Genomic DNA, 18,012 nt, shown 5'->3' on the forward strand with positions numbered 1-18,012 from the left:
TGTGAAATCATTCATGTTGTTCGTTTAGGGACTATGAGTGATGTGAATTGGATTAGATTATCCATTCTTCTTGTGAGTAGATGTGTGAGTATTATACTTCTATGTTTATAATAGTTGTATATGCTTAGAGTTTAACCTTTTTGTAGTTTAAACTTGATGGATTGATGCTTATTGCTAATTGTTGATGATCCGGCATGATGTAAAACTGCATGTGATGATCCGGCATGATGTAAAACTGCATGTGACGATCCGGCATGATATAAAACTGCATGTGGTAATGATTTGAAATAATTTTAAAAACTAATATTATTTCTTGAAGATTTTGGTGAAAATATAGAGTTATTTTCTTTGAGTAAGTGAAAAATTTAATTTTCAAAATGGTGAGAAGATTAGGATATTAATGTGTCCTTGTATGTGTTTGTTATATGTTTGTTTATAACATGTGCTAGATGATTACTAGGCGTTTGAATTGCTAGGCGTTTTATGAGTAAAAACATGAAGATCTCATAATTCTATGTTGTGGTTGTTGATGCATGATTCTAATTGTGCTTTCAAGTCTATAATGATGTTATATGCTTGATGTTTTGGATTTTGTGGATTAGTGAGTCGAGAAAACGAGAGTTTAGTGAGCGTAAGTTCAAAACCGTAGCAGAGCACCCAGATTTTTGGATGTGCTCGCTAGGCGAAGAATGAACCTCGCTGAGTCTCGCTAAGTCTTGCTAAATCCTGTGAATGTTTTTGACTTGTCTCGCCGGGAGCTCGCTAGCTTTTGCTAAGTGAGGGAGCCAGACAAGAAATTTATTTTGTTGACGTCTTGTTCTGAGTTGATTGAATGTGAGTATGAATTATTGCTATGCAATGTTCATTTTTCTTGTGTTGTTTTGATTTCCTAACTTTGAGAAGTGAGGGAAGTATAGGTTACTTGAATGCTTGCATGAAGTTGTGTTAGTGTTTAGGTATCGTGGGTTAGGTTTTGTCCCTTGTATGCGACATGCGTGTAAACGATGTCGATACTAGTTTCTTCTTAGGAAGAATATGTTTAGAGGAGATAGAACCGTTAGGTGTGAGCACCAGAAGTTCTAGTGGAAGAGTGTAGGTGGGTTTGAGATAAGTGGGGGAGAAGGTTATATCCCTCCGAGATGTTTCGAACGTGAGAAGATGAGATGAGTAGAGATGCTCTTGAAGCGGAATATTCAGGAATTGGCGACGTTGTTCGAAGTGGAATGAATGGGCGCAACAAGTTGTGAGAAACTACTAGAAGAGAAGTTGTCAGACCAAGTGTTTCGCCGTGGGGCGTTAGTGAGATTGGTTAAGTGAGATGAAGGGTATTCGGAATGATTGGAGATCGTGTGTTGCACTAAAAGTATGGAGGCGTGTTTTGTGGACCAAAGTTGAAGTATCTGTTTGATCGAAATGAGTCGAATATGAAGGAGAGGGAGTGATTAAGATTCTTGAGGAGGTGATGATTTTGAAGTAAGTTGTCATCCAAGTGGATCGGATGTTGTACCGGATTCTTGAGTAAGAAGCTTTATGTGAGTCGTGCATATGGTAGTAGGTTGAATTGGTTGGACAATTTGGAATTCTAAGTCTAGTGTGTGAAGTGATTTTCATAAGAGATTTGAGAAGCTTAGAGAAAGAGATGTGAAGATTAGTGAACCGTTGGTGTTAATTAATCGAGGAAATTAAAGGAAGTAGGTTTTAAAATAGATGAGAATGGAATTGAGAAATATCATAATAGGATTGGTATGCTTGTTGAATCGTTGGAAGGAAGGATTGTATGAGTAGTCGAGTTTATTCGAAGATGGAAGTAGGATAACAATTCGAAAGATTTTGTGAGAGGCTTGTCGAAGAAAGAGTGATTGGATTTGGATAATGACCGGACAATTTGTGTCACATGTTGAACGAGAACGTAGAGTCTTAGAGGTTGAGATGAAGCTAAAAGAGAGGTATCATTTTTGAATGATGAAGAATATGGAAGTTAGCCGTTGAGGAACGCGAGGAGAAGGAGTATATGAGGTCATGTTGGAAGTGACTTGCGTTAAGTGAGAATTTGCGAAAAGGATTACCGCACATGTGAGTAGATGTTGTGTTTGAGCACATATAGTAAGGGGTTGAAGGTGATGCCTAAGGTAAGTGTCAGAGAGCATTTGGTAGTGCCCACAAGATAAGAGTGAGTAAGTATTTGCTAAGGAAATTGGATTCATGGAATGGAAGAGTCGGTAAAGACTAGTTTTGTTAGATGCATCGTGGATGTTGATGTGGTATGGTCACAATCGGTGACAATGACGTAAAGGATTTTAAATTGTTTCATCATGGATGATGGAACGGTAGTGATTTGGTGAATAAACTTAAGATGTATTTTGGACGAGAATTTTTAGAAATTTTCTAGGAATGTCATATTGGGAGTAGACAAGGAGTCATTAGTAAGAAGTACTAAGGCAAAAGTTGATTAGAATTCAATGGATAGAATTAGATCGTATGGCGAATATTTGGAGCTTTGTAGATTAAATTCAAGAGTTTGATTTTGGTATCGAATGTACTAAGGAGGAGTTTAAAGATAGCTGTCCATAGAGAGATGATGATTGGTAGAGGTCGGAGGTGAATAAGAAACCGATGGGTGAATAAACGAAGAAGAGTATACTTGTTGCAATGCAAGATGATGGGGAACATGGATAGATGGATTATGGGCGAATTGAAGATGTCGTTTGGAATTAACGAGATAGAGGTTATGATTGTTTGGAGAACCAATTTTAGGCGGTAGCCTAATTTTGAAGTAGCAAATTGCTAAGGGATTAAGGAGAAGTGGTATTGGAAAATGTTTGCGTTAAGGAATGCAAATATTGGTTGAGAGATTACTTGGGAACAGAGTAGTCGTATTGGATTCGACTCAATGTGAGGAAAGGAATTTGACGGTTAAGAGACGGTAGTTTTTAGCATGTGTCAATGAAGTTTGAGAATGTTGGTCATCAAGTGATTGTTGGAATTGAAATATCGAGTGATAAGTTGGAATAAGATTCAAATATGAATAAGTGATGTAACATAGTTAAGTGATTCATGAGGGAATCAAAGATTTATGAGAATTATGGAGTTGTGGAAGTATTCCACGGAAGTACCTTTCGGAGAATTCGATTGTTTGTACCTGTTTTGGGGTAGAGTTGTGAGTACCGTAGAATGTGAGTCTGTGGATGTTTCGTGCGAAGTTGACGTTTTAGCGGTTTGATAAGAATGGTTTATGCCGATATCATGATTGTTGACTATCTATCGACAAATTGAGGAACTGGCCGTCCTTGATCTCTTGTTGATAAATGGACAAAAATTGTGTTGGATGGGATAAACTAATTTTGTCAAACTTGGTAATGTGTAGCGTTTGAGCGTTTTGTTGGAGGGTCGGATACAGGAGTTATCCGGAGTTGCTTTAGTTGCGTAATTTTCGAGGGCGAAAATCTTTTAAGTGGGGGAGAGTTGTAACGACCCAAATTTATTATTCACTATTTAAGTGTTTAATTATTTGGTGATGTGGTTTTTAAGTAAGATAATAACTTTATGTTATTTATCGAGAGTTTTAGTTAACGCGCGAGTTAGTGAGAGTTAACGTGTTATTGGGCCAAGCCAATTGGGCTTGAGGCCCAATGGGCCTTGTGTGTGGGTGTGGCGCCATATGGCCATGAGAGGGAGAAGAGAAATTCATTTCTCTTTTGTTCTTGTGTTCTTGAGTGAAGAGAGGAGAGAGCTTGAGGAGCTAGGGCAAGAGAAAGGGAGAGATTCAAGAGCAAATCTTCGAGTTTTCTTCGAATCCAGGTAAGAGAGTAGATTTCATATTCGTGGGTGACTCGAGGAAGGGGAGAATGTCGATTTCTCCTCACCCGAACTTCCTCCACCCCATTTTCGTTTTAGCTTAGAACGGATTTTCTTGATGGAAATCGTTCCTAAGGTTCTTAATATGCTTAACATGCTTTTAACATGATTAATGAACGAAAACTATGGTTAAAAACGAGATTTATAAAGGATTAAACTCAAGAACATTGTGTTCTTGAGTGTTTTGAGTAAAAGTGTTCAATCTTTACTTTTTCGATGTTTATGATGTAGATCGGTGAAATGAACTGTCCTTTTGTGTTTAGATATGCTTGTTATACATGAATATAAACTTATTTGGGGTTTATAACATGAAAAATGGGATTTTTGGGTGATTTGGTGTAGAAATCGCAAGTTTTGAACTGTCCTGACAGGAGGCATTCGCTACGCCTTCGCTCAGCGAACGTGTTCGCCACCTGTTCGCTACCTGTTCGCTAATTGGATTTTGGCTCTGTGTCTGTTCGCTACCTGTTCGCTACAGCGAACGTGTTCGCTACCTGTTCGCTACGTGTTCGCTACGTGTTCGCTACGTGTTCGCTACCTGTTCGCTACAGCGAACAGCTCTGTGACAGCAACTTTTTGATAGTTGTTTTAAGTGTAATTAGGCACTTGTAACATGGATTTGAGGTATCCTAACATGCAATTAGGTGTTTATAACCATGATTAATTGTATTGTGATGATAGTTGTTGATTATATGTGTGGAATATAATTGTTGTTGATTGTGTTGATGATGTTTGTTAAAATGTCAAAGAAGTATATTAAGGTGTTAATCAACTTAATAAAGAAGGATATTAGAGTATGTTATTCTAATAAAGAAGTATATCGAATTATGTTATTCGATAAAGACGGATATTAAGGTATTGATTATCTTAATAAAGACGAACGTTGGATAGTGTTCCACGTTATTGTTGATGGGCTATATGCCATAATTGTTGATGAATATATTCATGAGTTTTGAGTGCATGCATCATGAATACTTAGGGATATTGGCTTGTCCAATAAAGAAGGATATCGAACTATATTTGTTTGATAAAGAAGGATATCGGAGGTGAGATACTCTGATAAAGACGATGGTACCACATGCATTAGAGGTGTCTAGAGGACATAACATGAATGTGAAGCATTAGATTGCATTAGGGATTTTGTGTGCATTTTATGATAAATGATGTTTGACACATACTTGGTAAATGTTGATTGTTAATCCGTATGTGAGGAGCAGAGTCCGTCATGACTATAAAATGAACAATGCAGAGTCCGTCATGACTATAAAATGAACAACGCAGAGTCCGTCATGACTATAAAATGAACAACGCAGGGTCCGTCATGACCATAATCTGAACAATGTATTTGTTAATGTTTTGGTATTGTCCGAGACGACGTGAAACTATATGTTTGGTGTATTTTGTGAATGATTGATTATGCGATAAATGAAGTATATGCATGATATATGAATATGCATGAATGATGGTGATGTATATGTATAATGTATGATTATGCATGTTTTTATGAAGAAGTGTTTAAGTACCATTTACTTACACTTATATTTTGAGTATGTTGTCTAACTCTCTTTTATGTGTTATGTGTTGGACCGTTGGGGGTCCAGATTTACAGGTTTTGTGGTATTCGATGTCGAGTCGTCGGTGAAGCTCTGCTCTGATTGTGACACGGGAAAGGGTTTTATATTGTATATAAAGTCTATTGTCTAGGTTGTTTTGTATAATCAATAAATACATTATTCGATTCAAAGATTTGTATAAACACTATTTTTACTAATTAATTACATTAGTATTGTTTTGATAGAGGAGTGTAATACTCGAACCGATATTCAATAAATTAAATGTGATTTTCCGTTGCGTATTTTGAAAAAGATTTTTACTAAGGTAGAAATATATAAATAATGGGTTTGGGTGTTACATGTACAGCTGTGAGAATTGCGGCCAAACCTAGATTAAAATTGAAAATATGTTTTGTGTTGTACCAAACAAAAAAAAGCGAACAAAAATATAATATAATTATATTTTTGTTTTTAATAACTTTCCTTAGGCCGACTTGGACAATTCTTGTGCAGTAAGTCTCGTCTTGCATATACACACGTGCTGGAATTAATATTTGAAGCAAATCTTGAACGAGATTGACAGAAAAAATTCTGCACTTAAAACAGAGCATCAGGATGCTGTACGAGGATGCTGCAGCATCTTTGTCCAGCATCTGGCAAAGTTGGCTTTTACAAAATGTAGCCAAACACAAAACCCAACAGCATCTTTAGGGTTGTCCTCACACGGTTTTAACTAGTTTGATATGTTACCTAGGGCTTGCTTAGTAACATATAATCTTAATAGATTTGGGCTCCCAACCTTTAGATTTATCTTTTCTTGAAAGGTTTGGTTGTGCTCCTTCTTTTGTATCTTTTCTTTATCAATATATTGATACTGATGTAGCCATATTTATGCACTTACAAGCGTATCAATATGCCCAATAAAAAACCAAAATGTTTCTGAGTATGGTTTACTTATTGATGATTGTAGAACCTTACTCTTGAATCACAACGAATTTATAGTTGCTTTTACTATGCGTCAACCAAACGATATCACTCATGCCCTTGCACGGACAACTTTTTTCCATGTTTCTTGGTACTACTTTTGGTGTTATTCTGAGTTGTATTACTACTATTATTATTTACTACTATTATTATGAATGAAATGCCTTAGTTTGCTTGCGTAAAAAAAAACATTTATTAAATAAAAATTGTCATACAAAACCAAGCTTTCTAGCAAAGAAAGAATCTTGAAAAATCTCACACAATCAACAGTTATTTAACCCTTTATTTGATGCCCTTTATTTGATGCAAAATCGTATGATTACATGATAATAATAATAATAATAATTAATAAACACTTCTAAACAAATTGAGATCCAATCTAATTCCAAAAGGTCACACAAAGAAAAAAAAAAAAAAAAAAAAGAGAAAATAGAAGAAATACTAACTGTATAAAATAGTTTTACATTAATATCTAATAAGCATTTTTCTTCTCCCAAATTATATAAAAATGAGAAAATAAATTATTGACGGTATAAAATTATTTTACATGATCATCCAATAATAATCAAATATTTTTGTCAAATGTTCCCGCTAAATCCAATTTAATCATCTGATACAGTTAAATAGCAAATTCCTGTTGGGTGACTTATAGATTATATCCATTAGACTATAGAAATTTTAAACTTAATTGTATAATATAATAAATTGATGATTTTTATAAAATAATGATTGTGTAAATTTGTTTTACACAATCACATCTCCGTAAACTAAAAGAATAAAAATAAGGGTGTAAAGATTATGTAATGTCACTTTACACTAACATTGAATAATAATTATCTAAACTTCCATGTCATATCAAGAAAGTGTGCAAAGTGGAATAATTTGACGATGGTTGTTATTATTTGATAGTGTAAAATTATTTTACATGTGAACATTATTTTTTCTCTAACATGAATATATATATATAAAAAATAATTTAATTTATATGCACCGTCAGTGTAAAGTTATTTTACACGTGCATCCAATAATACACTGACACATCATGTATAGTATTTAAAAATACATGTGTCACATTTATTAAATGATGTGACAATGCATCATTAAAAAATGTATGTATAAAAACTTTTTACATCGACAATGCCCAACAATTAAACTCTAAAAAAACAGACATTTACCGGAAAAGGAAAAATAATAAACAAAGACAAGACAAAGAAATTTCGCTGGTTATTCGATTCAACCGAAGATGCAAACTACCTTATTCTCTCACAAACACATTTTCCATTATTATTTTCCCACATTTTCCTTCATTTTCCCGTGATGGCAGTTTCAGCCTTCAAATCTTCTTCACGAAGAGGAAACCAACCATCATCTTCTTCCACTTCAACTCCCACCACCACCACCACTAACAGAGCTCCTCCAATTCGAAGGTCAAGAAGCGTAAGCGCGTTTTCTAGAACCAACAACACTTTCGATTTTTCCACTGAGTTTCTTAACAAAAGGGATAATCCTCTCTTTGACCAAATTTCCAAATCTAATGAAACAACGGTTCCGTTTCTAGAAACTTCTACGCCTGTTAGAGGACGTTCTGCGGCGCGAAATGGTGACCCGAGTCGGAAGGATACGAGTCGGAGTGTTTCTAGAGTCGATACGGGTCGGAATGTTTCTAGAGTCGATACGGGTCGGAGGTCGACCCGTTCTGCTTCACAGTGTCCGGTTTCGCGGCGAAACTTTAACTCTTCCACTTCTGAGGTATATATGCTTTTTCTGTTACATTGGTCTTTAGATTACAAATGTATATTTAATCTGGTATATAATGTTTTAAAAATCGGTCCACAATCTGTAGCTCGCAAAAACTATCGAAATTGTTAGATCGGACGCTATGACCAGAGTTCAAACTCTGCCTTATCCATTTGTGTGCATGAGTTTTCGACGACTATTGTCATTTGGTCTATCTAAAAATGTCTGTTACTGTGAAAACTGCCGGAACACATGTTTAGCAACTTGAAACCTGCAAAAAAGATAAAGGACCAACTTGAAACTTTTAAAAGATAAGGGATCAACTTGAAACCTTAAATAAAGATAAGGGACCAAAAGTGCAATTAAGCCACTAATTTTAATAAGATTTGTGCAATGTCTTCGTGATTAATTCACACCACGACAACCGCAATTCATAACACAACATATGTAACAACCGAAATTGGGAATTCTTTACGGCGACAGCTATTTAAAACCTTGTAGGTAAGTTCTACATGAGACCATCTTGATAGGTAAATTTTATCTAAAACACCAACAATGTTACTATTTGGAAGTAGAAGCTCGTGATTCTCTTCTTTCATATGACTAAGATGGCAATGTGATCGGTGCCGGTTTGACAAAAACAGGGGAGTGAAAATAAATGAGTTTTATTTTGAGGCACACATATAAGTATTCTTGACTTTTTGCTAAATTGAAAGGGATCATGTCGCTATCTTAGATGTTATAGTAATAAGAAAGACCGTGAACTTCTACTTCCAAGTTCCAATGGCCGATGTCAATCACCGATGGAGTTTCGGATGATTTTGAAGTACTGGTCCACCGTAAAACGTGCCAATAATATCTTAAAAGTAAAATTATATGATGAAGTATCAAACGATTTTTGTATGAAACGATTTTTGTATCAAACGATTTTCGGTTTGTATTTTATTAGTTTTATATATTTCAATTCAATGATTTGTTGGTTGAATTGGGGTACAAAGTTTCTATACGCGATGTAAGCTTGAAAGTTTGACATGAAACTATACCTATACATATATTTGTGAGACCGGTAAATGGAGAAGATGTCAAGTATACATATTGTGATCTACGTCAAAATTTTGCATGTTTATGGTTTATGGCATTTTGAATGTTAGTTGACACTCTTTGGAGAATGATTTTCTATATATATTTCTTGTATTTGCTGATGATTTGAAAGGAAATGTCAAATTTTACCTTTTTTCCACTTTTATAAAATCAGGAAATATTTTCTCAAACCAAACAAGTTCTTATTGTTGTTTTTTTATGAAAATGTTTTAGGTATTTATGTTTTATTTTCACTAATGATGATAAATGTTAGATTCTTTTATTTTTAATTTCCCTTTTTAAAAGATCTATACAGGAATATATGTTAAAAATGTGAATATAGTGAAAGTAGAGAACATGTGATTATTTCGAATAATAGGAAATGTTCTCAGTTTCACTAACCAAATGCACTTTTATTGTTGTTTCGATGAGGAACACGAAAACGAGAGTATGGAAGGAGTTCTACTTACTTTGCAACTTTATTGTTTGAGCAGAGTGAAGCTGATTGTAAAGATAGGAAGGGTCTGAAGTTAGGTGGGAGTAACAGAAAAAGTGGTTTGTTTGGAAGAACTGATAACAATATGATTGATCAAGAGAAAGATCTGCGCAGGTGGTCTAGTCAGCATTTAGCCGTTGAGGTGTCAGATTGTTTTGCTGCAACTCCGGTACGTTCTTTATATTAAAATGATTGAGATGAGGAATGGAATGATTCCTTGATTGTCCAATCCTAATAATGTTTGTCTCACAGCCTGGTTTGCAAACTCGAAACTGTGATGATGCGGTTTCTACAGCAAGTTCTGGATTTGGTTGCAATGAGAAAACTATCAGAGCAGTTTGTGAGCAAAAGGTAAGTTATAGCCCTATAGGAAATCTTGTAGTTTTTATTAGCCGGTGCTATGATATTATGCAGAGAACTTTTGTATAAGCACGGGCCTTGATTTCTGCAGTCAATACAAAGGGATCAGCCAGGAAGCAGTGAGATATATGAAACAGTTCGTTCTGAAGTGAGACGGGCTATGTCTGAGATTCAGATTGACCTCGAAAGTGTAAGTTTTATGAGATCGTAACTTTCTCCTTGCCATCTTGAAGTTAACTAGCTCTATTTAAATTGATATAAGGTTATTTATATAGTGTCACTGACACTGTTCAATGGAAACCTCTCTGTGTGTAACTTTATGTGAGTATTGATGTTATAACTATGTAGAAAGCCATAAAAAACCGATTGCACAAAACACATACTCGTAATTATTATAAAGTAGCTACTAGCTGAGCACCATTACAAAATGAAGAAAAGAGGACCACTTAATATTGTATAATAGGTAAATCCGTAAATGCACCAAATTTAGGTAAGTGGACAGAATTTGACCTTGAAAATTTGACATTTATTACCAACAAAAAATAGACTGAAAGAGGTTGAGTACGTTCAGGCCATTGTTCTGATTTCTGAATTGTAAACCGCATCAACTGATGTGGATAGTGGACTGCCGCAACTGCATCATGCTATTGTGGAATAATTTTAAATCACAAGATTGGGCTGTAGCATATGGCCTTGACAGGCCCATCAAAGTGAAATGGATCACAATAGACTGCATCGCACTGCAAAAATCTCTTTTTTTTAGCGCATTTATAAATCAATTTTATTTTGCAACGACTACCATCTGCATTCCATTAGTAACAATACCTGCCATTGCAATGACTATATTCATAACAAAATTTGCAGCTGTAATTTAGAACCATGGTTTCGGCTTAGGCTTTACAGTCAGCTTAGTAACTAAAAAGCAGCATAGCAGTTGATTCTCAGGAAATGAAATCATCAAACTTTTAGCCAATAATGCTCTTCAGGTTTTTGATATGTTTTCATATTTGGAAATTGCACTGGGCCCGTTTTATTACTTAGATACACCTTTGTATTTATATGAATTCAAGCAATCTATGCATTTCTTATGAATGGTTTTTTATTATTTTTTTCGTGTCCGAAATATGCATACTTGCAGGTTATTTACTCATTATATGTTTTGATTTTTGCCTTCATATGTACTCCAAATTTCTAGTTCCTTGTAACAAGATCCACATAGTTTGGTGCTTTTGTTTGTTTACGCATCTATACCTAGTTTTTTTTATTGGTATTAACATTTTGTAAAACACAATTCTATGATATTCTCTAACCTGTTTTTGGCTTTTGGGAATTTTAGTCTATTCAAAGGAGTAATCCTACAGCCATTACTGTTGCCAACATCGCTGATATTCATCCTGACTTGCTAAACCCTGGTACAGTAGAATTAGCATTGGAGATTAGAAGTGAGTATACCAAAAAGCTTGAAGAGGTAATATTCCCACTTATACCTGCAGATGAAGTATGGTTAACTTTTCGTTCTTTATATTGCTTTCTATCGAATAAATTTTTTGTACTTACAGGCGGAAGAGCGAGCTAGACGTCTTAGAGCAGATCTGGCAGTTGAAGAACATCGAATACGAGAACTGGATAGAATCTTGAGAGAAGTTCTTCCATATCCCAAGACCCCTAATATACCAAAGTCCCGTCCATCAAGAAAAGTAGGCTCCTTTCACATTTTATTTACTCTAATTCTTCTTTTCCTACTTTTTTGGGTGGATATCTTCAATACTATGCCTCCACAACATATATAGCATGCATGTTTTGTGTTGTTCATAGACCATATTCTCAACAAGTGCTTGATGTTCAATGATGCATAGAACTTTATCGAAAATACTACATATATTTTTACAATATATGTTCGGAAACAATTGTGTACTATCTGTGCTGGTGTACATACTTTTGTTGTGTTCGTTTCTATTCCGATATTAATGAACCAAAAATATGTTTGGCAGTCAAGTATTGAAAGAAAAAGGATGTCGAAACGTCTTGCAGAAGATGCCAAGGCTTATTTTGACGAGTGTGTGTCACTATCAACATTCGATAGTTCAGACTTTTCATCCCAAGAGGATCCTCCACTCAGCATGGTTGGTCCACCTACTTCATCTCGTTTAACCGAGGCAAGTTCAAATGTTTCTTCAGTTTCTAGTTTACTTAATACATAACAAGTACATCTTGTTATTCTTTTCTTGCTTAAGATGTATGTTTTTTAATCCATTAACTTCTAAACTTATCATACATTGTTTACGTAAATTACTCCATAATGAGCATTTAAAATCAATGTTTTACATTTTTATAGGAATCAGGCACTCGAGAACAATATCATGATATCCATTACGGCACATTGCAGCAGCCACAAGGCAGCATTGATTCTGAGGAAGCTAGGCATGGTCAAATCAGCTCAACCGCTGATAGCAAAGAAACTGATTATAATTCTAAAACCTGTTTCTCCTTTGCACAGAAGCCATCCGAAGGCGCTATACTTCATCAACAAGATATCCAACAATACATAAAAAAGTTTGAGAAAAATGTTTCGAAGTTGCCAACTATGAGATCGAATTATGGCGAGCTGCGTGATTATAGTTTTCAAACATCAGCTGAGAGCTTGTTGTTTGACAGGGTGCTACTGAAAAATAGAATTGATTCTGGTCGTTTTTTACTATGTGATGGTGGTAACTTTTGGTCGTCTTAACATTCTGTATAATAAAAAAATATTAGTTCAAAGTTAATATCATTCCCTTTTTAGTTTAAATATTAGTTCAAATATTAGTTTTGGATTATATCATTCTCTTTTTTTTAGTATAATAATAATAAACATTATATCATCAAATATGGGCAAATATTAGTTCAAAGTTAATAATTGATTATTTGGAGTTACTTAGTACACTGTAAATATTATTTTAAGGCACGCAGTTTAATTTTTTAATGACCATCTTTTTTTACGCAAGCAAAGAGAGAAAGATGAGTATCCGTTTGGTCCAACTAATCAATGTAAAAAAGATTCCATCGATCGGTGATGCACATTAACGGAAGTGCTCGATTCAGAGAGGAAATGCGCATTTGTATCATTTTGAGTCTCCCCATTTTGAATTCTACTAATTTGATATGGACCGGTTGTGAAGGAATAGAAGCAAAGAAAGATATCATACGTTGGTGGTTCACTATTAGATATAATAGACCAACATGATCTAATGTGTTTTATTTTGTTAAAAAAATTGAATGGTTGAAATTTAAAATATTATTAAGGCCTACGGTGTACCACTATGTATATTGGTTCAGCTTACACAACCCTGTCAATAGTTAACGTTTCTAGAAAAAATGGACGGAAAGTACTATTATGGGCAACGGTGATATCAATAAGGAATCAATCCGGACCTTTTTTTTCTTTAAGAGACTATTGTGAAACCTAAAATGTCTTTAAAGGTACCATTGAACTAATTAAGCCTTAAAAAAACAACTGTTAATAATTAATAAGTCAAATGTATTCATCAGAGATATTTAAATTTAACGTTATATAATAGATTACTCCTTTAATTTTTTTTTAGTACTAAATTGATCATTTAAATTTAAAATAAATTACTCCCCTCGCATTTTAAGTAGCGAGCGTTATAAAAACACAAAATATGAAGAATAAAAAACTCATTTTTTGAATCACTAACTCTTACGGTGTTCATTCAAAATATTTTCATGGGAGGTTAGGGAAGAATTCACGTTTTTAACTTGCAAATGGTGTTTTATTTAAAATATTTTCATGTGATGAGAGGGGAAAATGGTTAAATTTTTAAAAGATTTGCTAGTTAAAGTGCGTTTTTACAACGTTTGCTACGTAAGATGCAAGAAGGGTAAAAATAAAAACGTAGGGAGGTTTGGGGCACACAATAAAATTCCCTTCTCACACAAGTGTACCTGGGCACTTCTTTTTTTTTTTTTTGAAGACAACCTGGGCACTTCTTTTGTTAGGTCTTCTGTTAAGAATCATGGTATCCATACAAAAGTAGAGAGAAAAGTTAGAAAACTTGTATCAATGATAATGAGTAAAATTACAATTATGAAAAAGCTAAGTACAAATGACTTATTTATAGGTTAATCAACTAGACTAACTAACAAGTGACTAGTGCAACTAACTATTATCGTCCCTTCTCACACAAGTGTAGCTGGGCACTTCTTTTGTTAGGCATTCTGCACTTCTTAACAAACCAATCATTGAAGAATATCTTTGATCACACTTTGTGACACAATAAAACATGAGTGTTTCTTTTTGCACCTCTGACTTTTTAGCTATCTTGCGAAGGGATACTTATTGAATTTTTAAGGGGCTTTGGCTAACATGCACAAGGGCACCATATGGTGTACGGTGCACAAGTTAGCGATTTCATTATAACGAATACGAATTTTATAAAATTTACCGTTGGATTGAAAGTTTATATCATATAGATTATCCACAATTTTTTTTGAAAAAATTGAAAATCATTTGATATGTTATTGAGACCCGTCAAAATTAACGGTTTATAAGTTTTTATTAAATACCGTTAATCTTTACGAGTCTCAATAACATATCAAATGATTTTTAAATTTTTTAAATTTTTTTATCAATGATCTATATGATATAAACTTTCAATCCAACGGTGGATTTTGTAAAATTCGTATTCGATATAATAAAAATGCTAATTTGTGCACTGTGCACCATATGATGTACTTGTGCATGTTAGAACATGCCTTTTTAAGGGGCATGTGAGAAAGGCAAGGGGTACGAAAAGAAACACTCATAAAACATCTATCTATCTATCTATATCTATCTATCTATCTATCTATATATATAATTGTAAAGCAAACTTTTTTTTGCTGATGTGGCAGCCTAAGAAAGCTCTTCCCTTTTGCCTTTTTTTTAAGCTCAAGTTGGTGCTTATGTGTCATCCTTATTTTTATTTAATAACATAATAATAATAATTATTATTTTATATATATATATATTTAAACATTGTCTCCACCAACTATTTAGCTTCCCATGTAATTTATGGAAGAAAAAAAAAACAGTTTTTTCTAATTTCATTGTCTAAATAGATCAATAATGTAGAGTTGAAGATCAAGAGATAATATTATGTAACTAAATGTCATCATTATTCCCACAAGAAAAACGTATGCATTAATAATTCCTACCCCAATGACTTTAAAAAACAATTATAACATACAAATGATTTATGCTATAAATTCTTGCCATGAAATGCATCAATCCTAAGGAGATGTTTTTTGCTCTTCTTCTCCTTTAATAATTTGCTATGGGCCGGTTAGTTCTTCTTTCTTCTCTTTTGTTCCTAGATTTATTTTTCAATTGACCAATTTATATATTATTTCTAATAAAAAGTTTATTGTTTTCTTAAATTGATGCTTCTTTTTTTTTTTGCAATTTTGCACTCAAATTTTCTGCATAACAATTAGGATCAAGAGAATTTGATATTTACGTAAAAAAAAATTGATATTTTTTGTGTGTTTGCAGATAACCAAATGCATCAATCCTAATGAGATGTTTTTTGCTCTTCTTCTCCTTTAATTTGCTATGGGCCGGTTAGTTCTTCTTTCTTCTCTTTTGTTCCTAGATTTATTTTTCAATTGACCAATTTATATATTATTTCTAATAAAATGTTTATTGTTTTCTTAAATTGATGCTTCTTTTTTTTCACTCAAATTTTCTGCATAACAATTAGGATCAAGAATATTTGATATTTACGTAAAAAAATTGATATTTTTTGTGTGTTTGCAGATAACAAAATGCATCAATCCTAAGGAGATGTTTTTTGCTCTTCTTCTCCTTTAATTTGCTATGGGTCAAGTAGTTCTTCTTTCTTATCTTTTGTTCCTAGATTTATTTTTCAATTGACCAATTTATATATTATTTCTAATAAAAAGTTTATTGTTTTCTTAAATTGATGCTTCTTTTTTTTTTGCAATTTTGCACTCAAATTTTCAGCATAACAATTAGGATCAAGAGAATTTGATATTTACATAAAAAAATTGATATTTTTTTGTGTGTTTGCAGATTACAAATTCGACCTTTGTGTCTTAATCAACATACAAGGAAAAAAGGTTATTCATTGTGCTATTTTTTTAATCATTCATTATACTATTTTTTTTCTTCTTAATTTATCCAAAAATAATAGGTTAAATTTAAGAAATATGAGCTGAGTTTTTTTTATAAAATTAGACATTTTCTAAGCAAGAGTTGATGTTTATGTGTCATTTTTCATTACACATTAATTTTTTTTTTAAGCTCATTGCACATTACTTGATTGATGTTAAAAAAAAAAACGCATAACTGATTAAATGGAAAAATTTAAGGCAACCACTTATATCTTCTTTCGGTGGCACATGAGAAGTTATGTAACAACCAATAAATTTCATAAACAAAAACCAACAACAATAATTAGAAAAGAATACATGGAGTCAAAGAGTAATAGTACACATGACACCATAATTAAATTTTAAGTTGACGTTTTCTTCCTTATTATAGTATATATATAAATAAAATTGTATCAGACGGTGGACTCTATAAGCAATACACAAGCTCACTAATTTTGGTATAAATTTTGTTTTGGATAGTCATCATTTTCTCCAAACAATTTTCAATGGTATCCAATTATGTTTGATAGTTTTTGTTATTTTTCTTACTCTTGACACATGTTTTGACTATTCATATTGTTTTCTTAGATTGCTACTCTTTTTTTCTTTTCTTTTTTTTAATTTTGCTCTCAATTTGTCTGCATAACAATTAGAATCAAGAGGATTTTATATTCTTTTGTGTGTGTTTGCAGATCCCGAATTCATTTTTTGTGTCTCAATCAATGTTAGAAGAAAAAAAAAGAGGTAATTGAATAAATATTGCACTTCGTTTATTTTTTATATCTTGAGTTATTTTTTTATGTGTTTGCAGAACACAAATTCGTCATTTGTATCTCAATCAACGTAGAAAAGTCCTATTGTGTCACAATGTCATGCCTTCTTGAATATTTTTATCATGTGTGTTTGCTATTGCTCTATTCAATTTTCATGATTTTGTGCTTAATTTCTTTTAAAATACTTTTATGGATAGATTTGAATATTTGACTATCTTTGAAATACTCCCTCCGTCCCAAATTATAAAGGAAAAAAGCCCATTTTTTTGTCCCAAATTATAAGAGAAAAAATATAATTGTAAAGCAAACTTTTTTTTTTTGTTGATGTGTCATCTCTACAAAAACTCTTATGCTTATGTGTCATCTCTACAAAACTCATATTTTTTCATATACATTGTCATTGTATATACTCTTATGTTTCCTTCATGTTTGTAACTCCCAAATAACTTTCTCATTAATTTTTATGGCCTAAATCATATGAAAAGTTGTAAATTTTTTGAAACGGTACACTCTTTTAATATTAGTAATCTTTTGCTATTTTCCTATCAAAAAATCTTCTTAGCCTTTCAATTCCCACAAAAAATTAAAACATGACATTAATTGACTATATATATATATGTGCCTTATGAACAATTTCTTGGTAGATATGAGTTTGTGGACTTTCAATTTGAGAGGTGTGTGTATTCCAGAAGGAGAATAATAATCAAAGGTTTGTATTTTCGTTTTGTGTCCTTTTTTTTCATAATAATCAACGTATGATGTTCCTCTTTTAATTTAAGCACTAACCAATTCATATTTGGTGTAGCTTTCTGAGGCGTGCAAATATAGTGGTCGATTGCTACCGCAACATATAAAGGGTAACATTTAAGCTTGAAGTGGCAAATATATATATATATATATATATATATATATATATATATATATATCTTTTACTAGTAAAAGGAAGGTTAAATTGCTCCTAGGCCTTCATTGTGATGATGTGGCATGCTTTAGAAAGCTCTCATATCTATTTAAAATTTGTCCC

At 33.0% G+C, this 18,012-nt stretch overlaps 1 protein-coding gene and 1 long non-coding RNA gene across 2 annotated transcripts; both read left to right on the forward strand.

Annotated features, from left to right (window-relative positions):
- The first annotated feature begins 7,585 nt into the window (after positions 1 to 7,585).
- Positions 7,586 to 12,853, forward strand: LOC123894501. Its single transcript, XM_045944514.1, has 8 exons — positions 7,586 to 8,141; positions 9,704 to 9,874; positions 9,958 to 10,056; positions 10,157 to 10,255; positions 11,402 to 11,533; positions 11,625 to 11,762; positions 12,057 to 12,221; positions 12,401 to 12,853. Exons 1-8 carry the CDS (start codon positions 7,710 to 7,712, stop codon positions 12,791 to 12,793), a joined length of 1,629 nt encoding a protein of 542 aa, XP_045800470.1. The 5' UTR covers positions 7,586 to 7,709; the 3' UTR covers positions 12,794 to 12,853.
- Positions 12,854 to 15,852: 2,999 nt separating this feature from the next.
- LOC123894503 lies at positions 15,853 to 17,736 on the forward strand. Its single transcript, XR_006803831.1, has 4 exons — positions 15,853 to 15,928; positions 16,136 to 16,182; positions 16,908 to 16,959; positions 17,633 to 17,736. It is a non-coding gene; the product is annotated as an uncharacterized LOC123894503 (long non-coding RNA).
- Positions 17,737 to 18,012: the final 276 nt, after the last annotated feature.

This window comes from Trifolium pratense, linkage group LG7, assembly GCF_020283565.1.
Source record: "Trifolium pratense cultivar HEN17-A07 linkage group LG7, ARS_RC_1.1, whole genome shotgun sequence".
In the NCBI taxonomy this organism is placed as follows: domain Eukaryota; kingdom Viridiplantae; phylum Streptophyta; class Magnoliopsida; order Fabales; family Fabaceae; genus Trifolium; species Trifolium pratense.

Coding starts and splice junctions, on each gene's coding strand:
- LOC123894501 (XM_045944514.1), top strand. CDS start 7,710: ATGGCAGTTTCAGCCTTCAAATCTTCTTCACGAAGAGGAAACCAACCA. Junction 9,875..9,957: donor ATTGTTTTGCTGCAACTCCG/GTACGTTCTTTA, acceptor TTTGTCTCACAG/CCTGGTTTGCAAACTCGAAA. Junction 12,222..12,400: donor CTTCATCTCGTTTAACCGAG/GCAAGTTCAAAT, acceptor ACATTTTTATAG/GAATCAGGCACTCGAGAACA.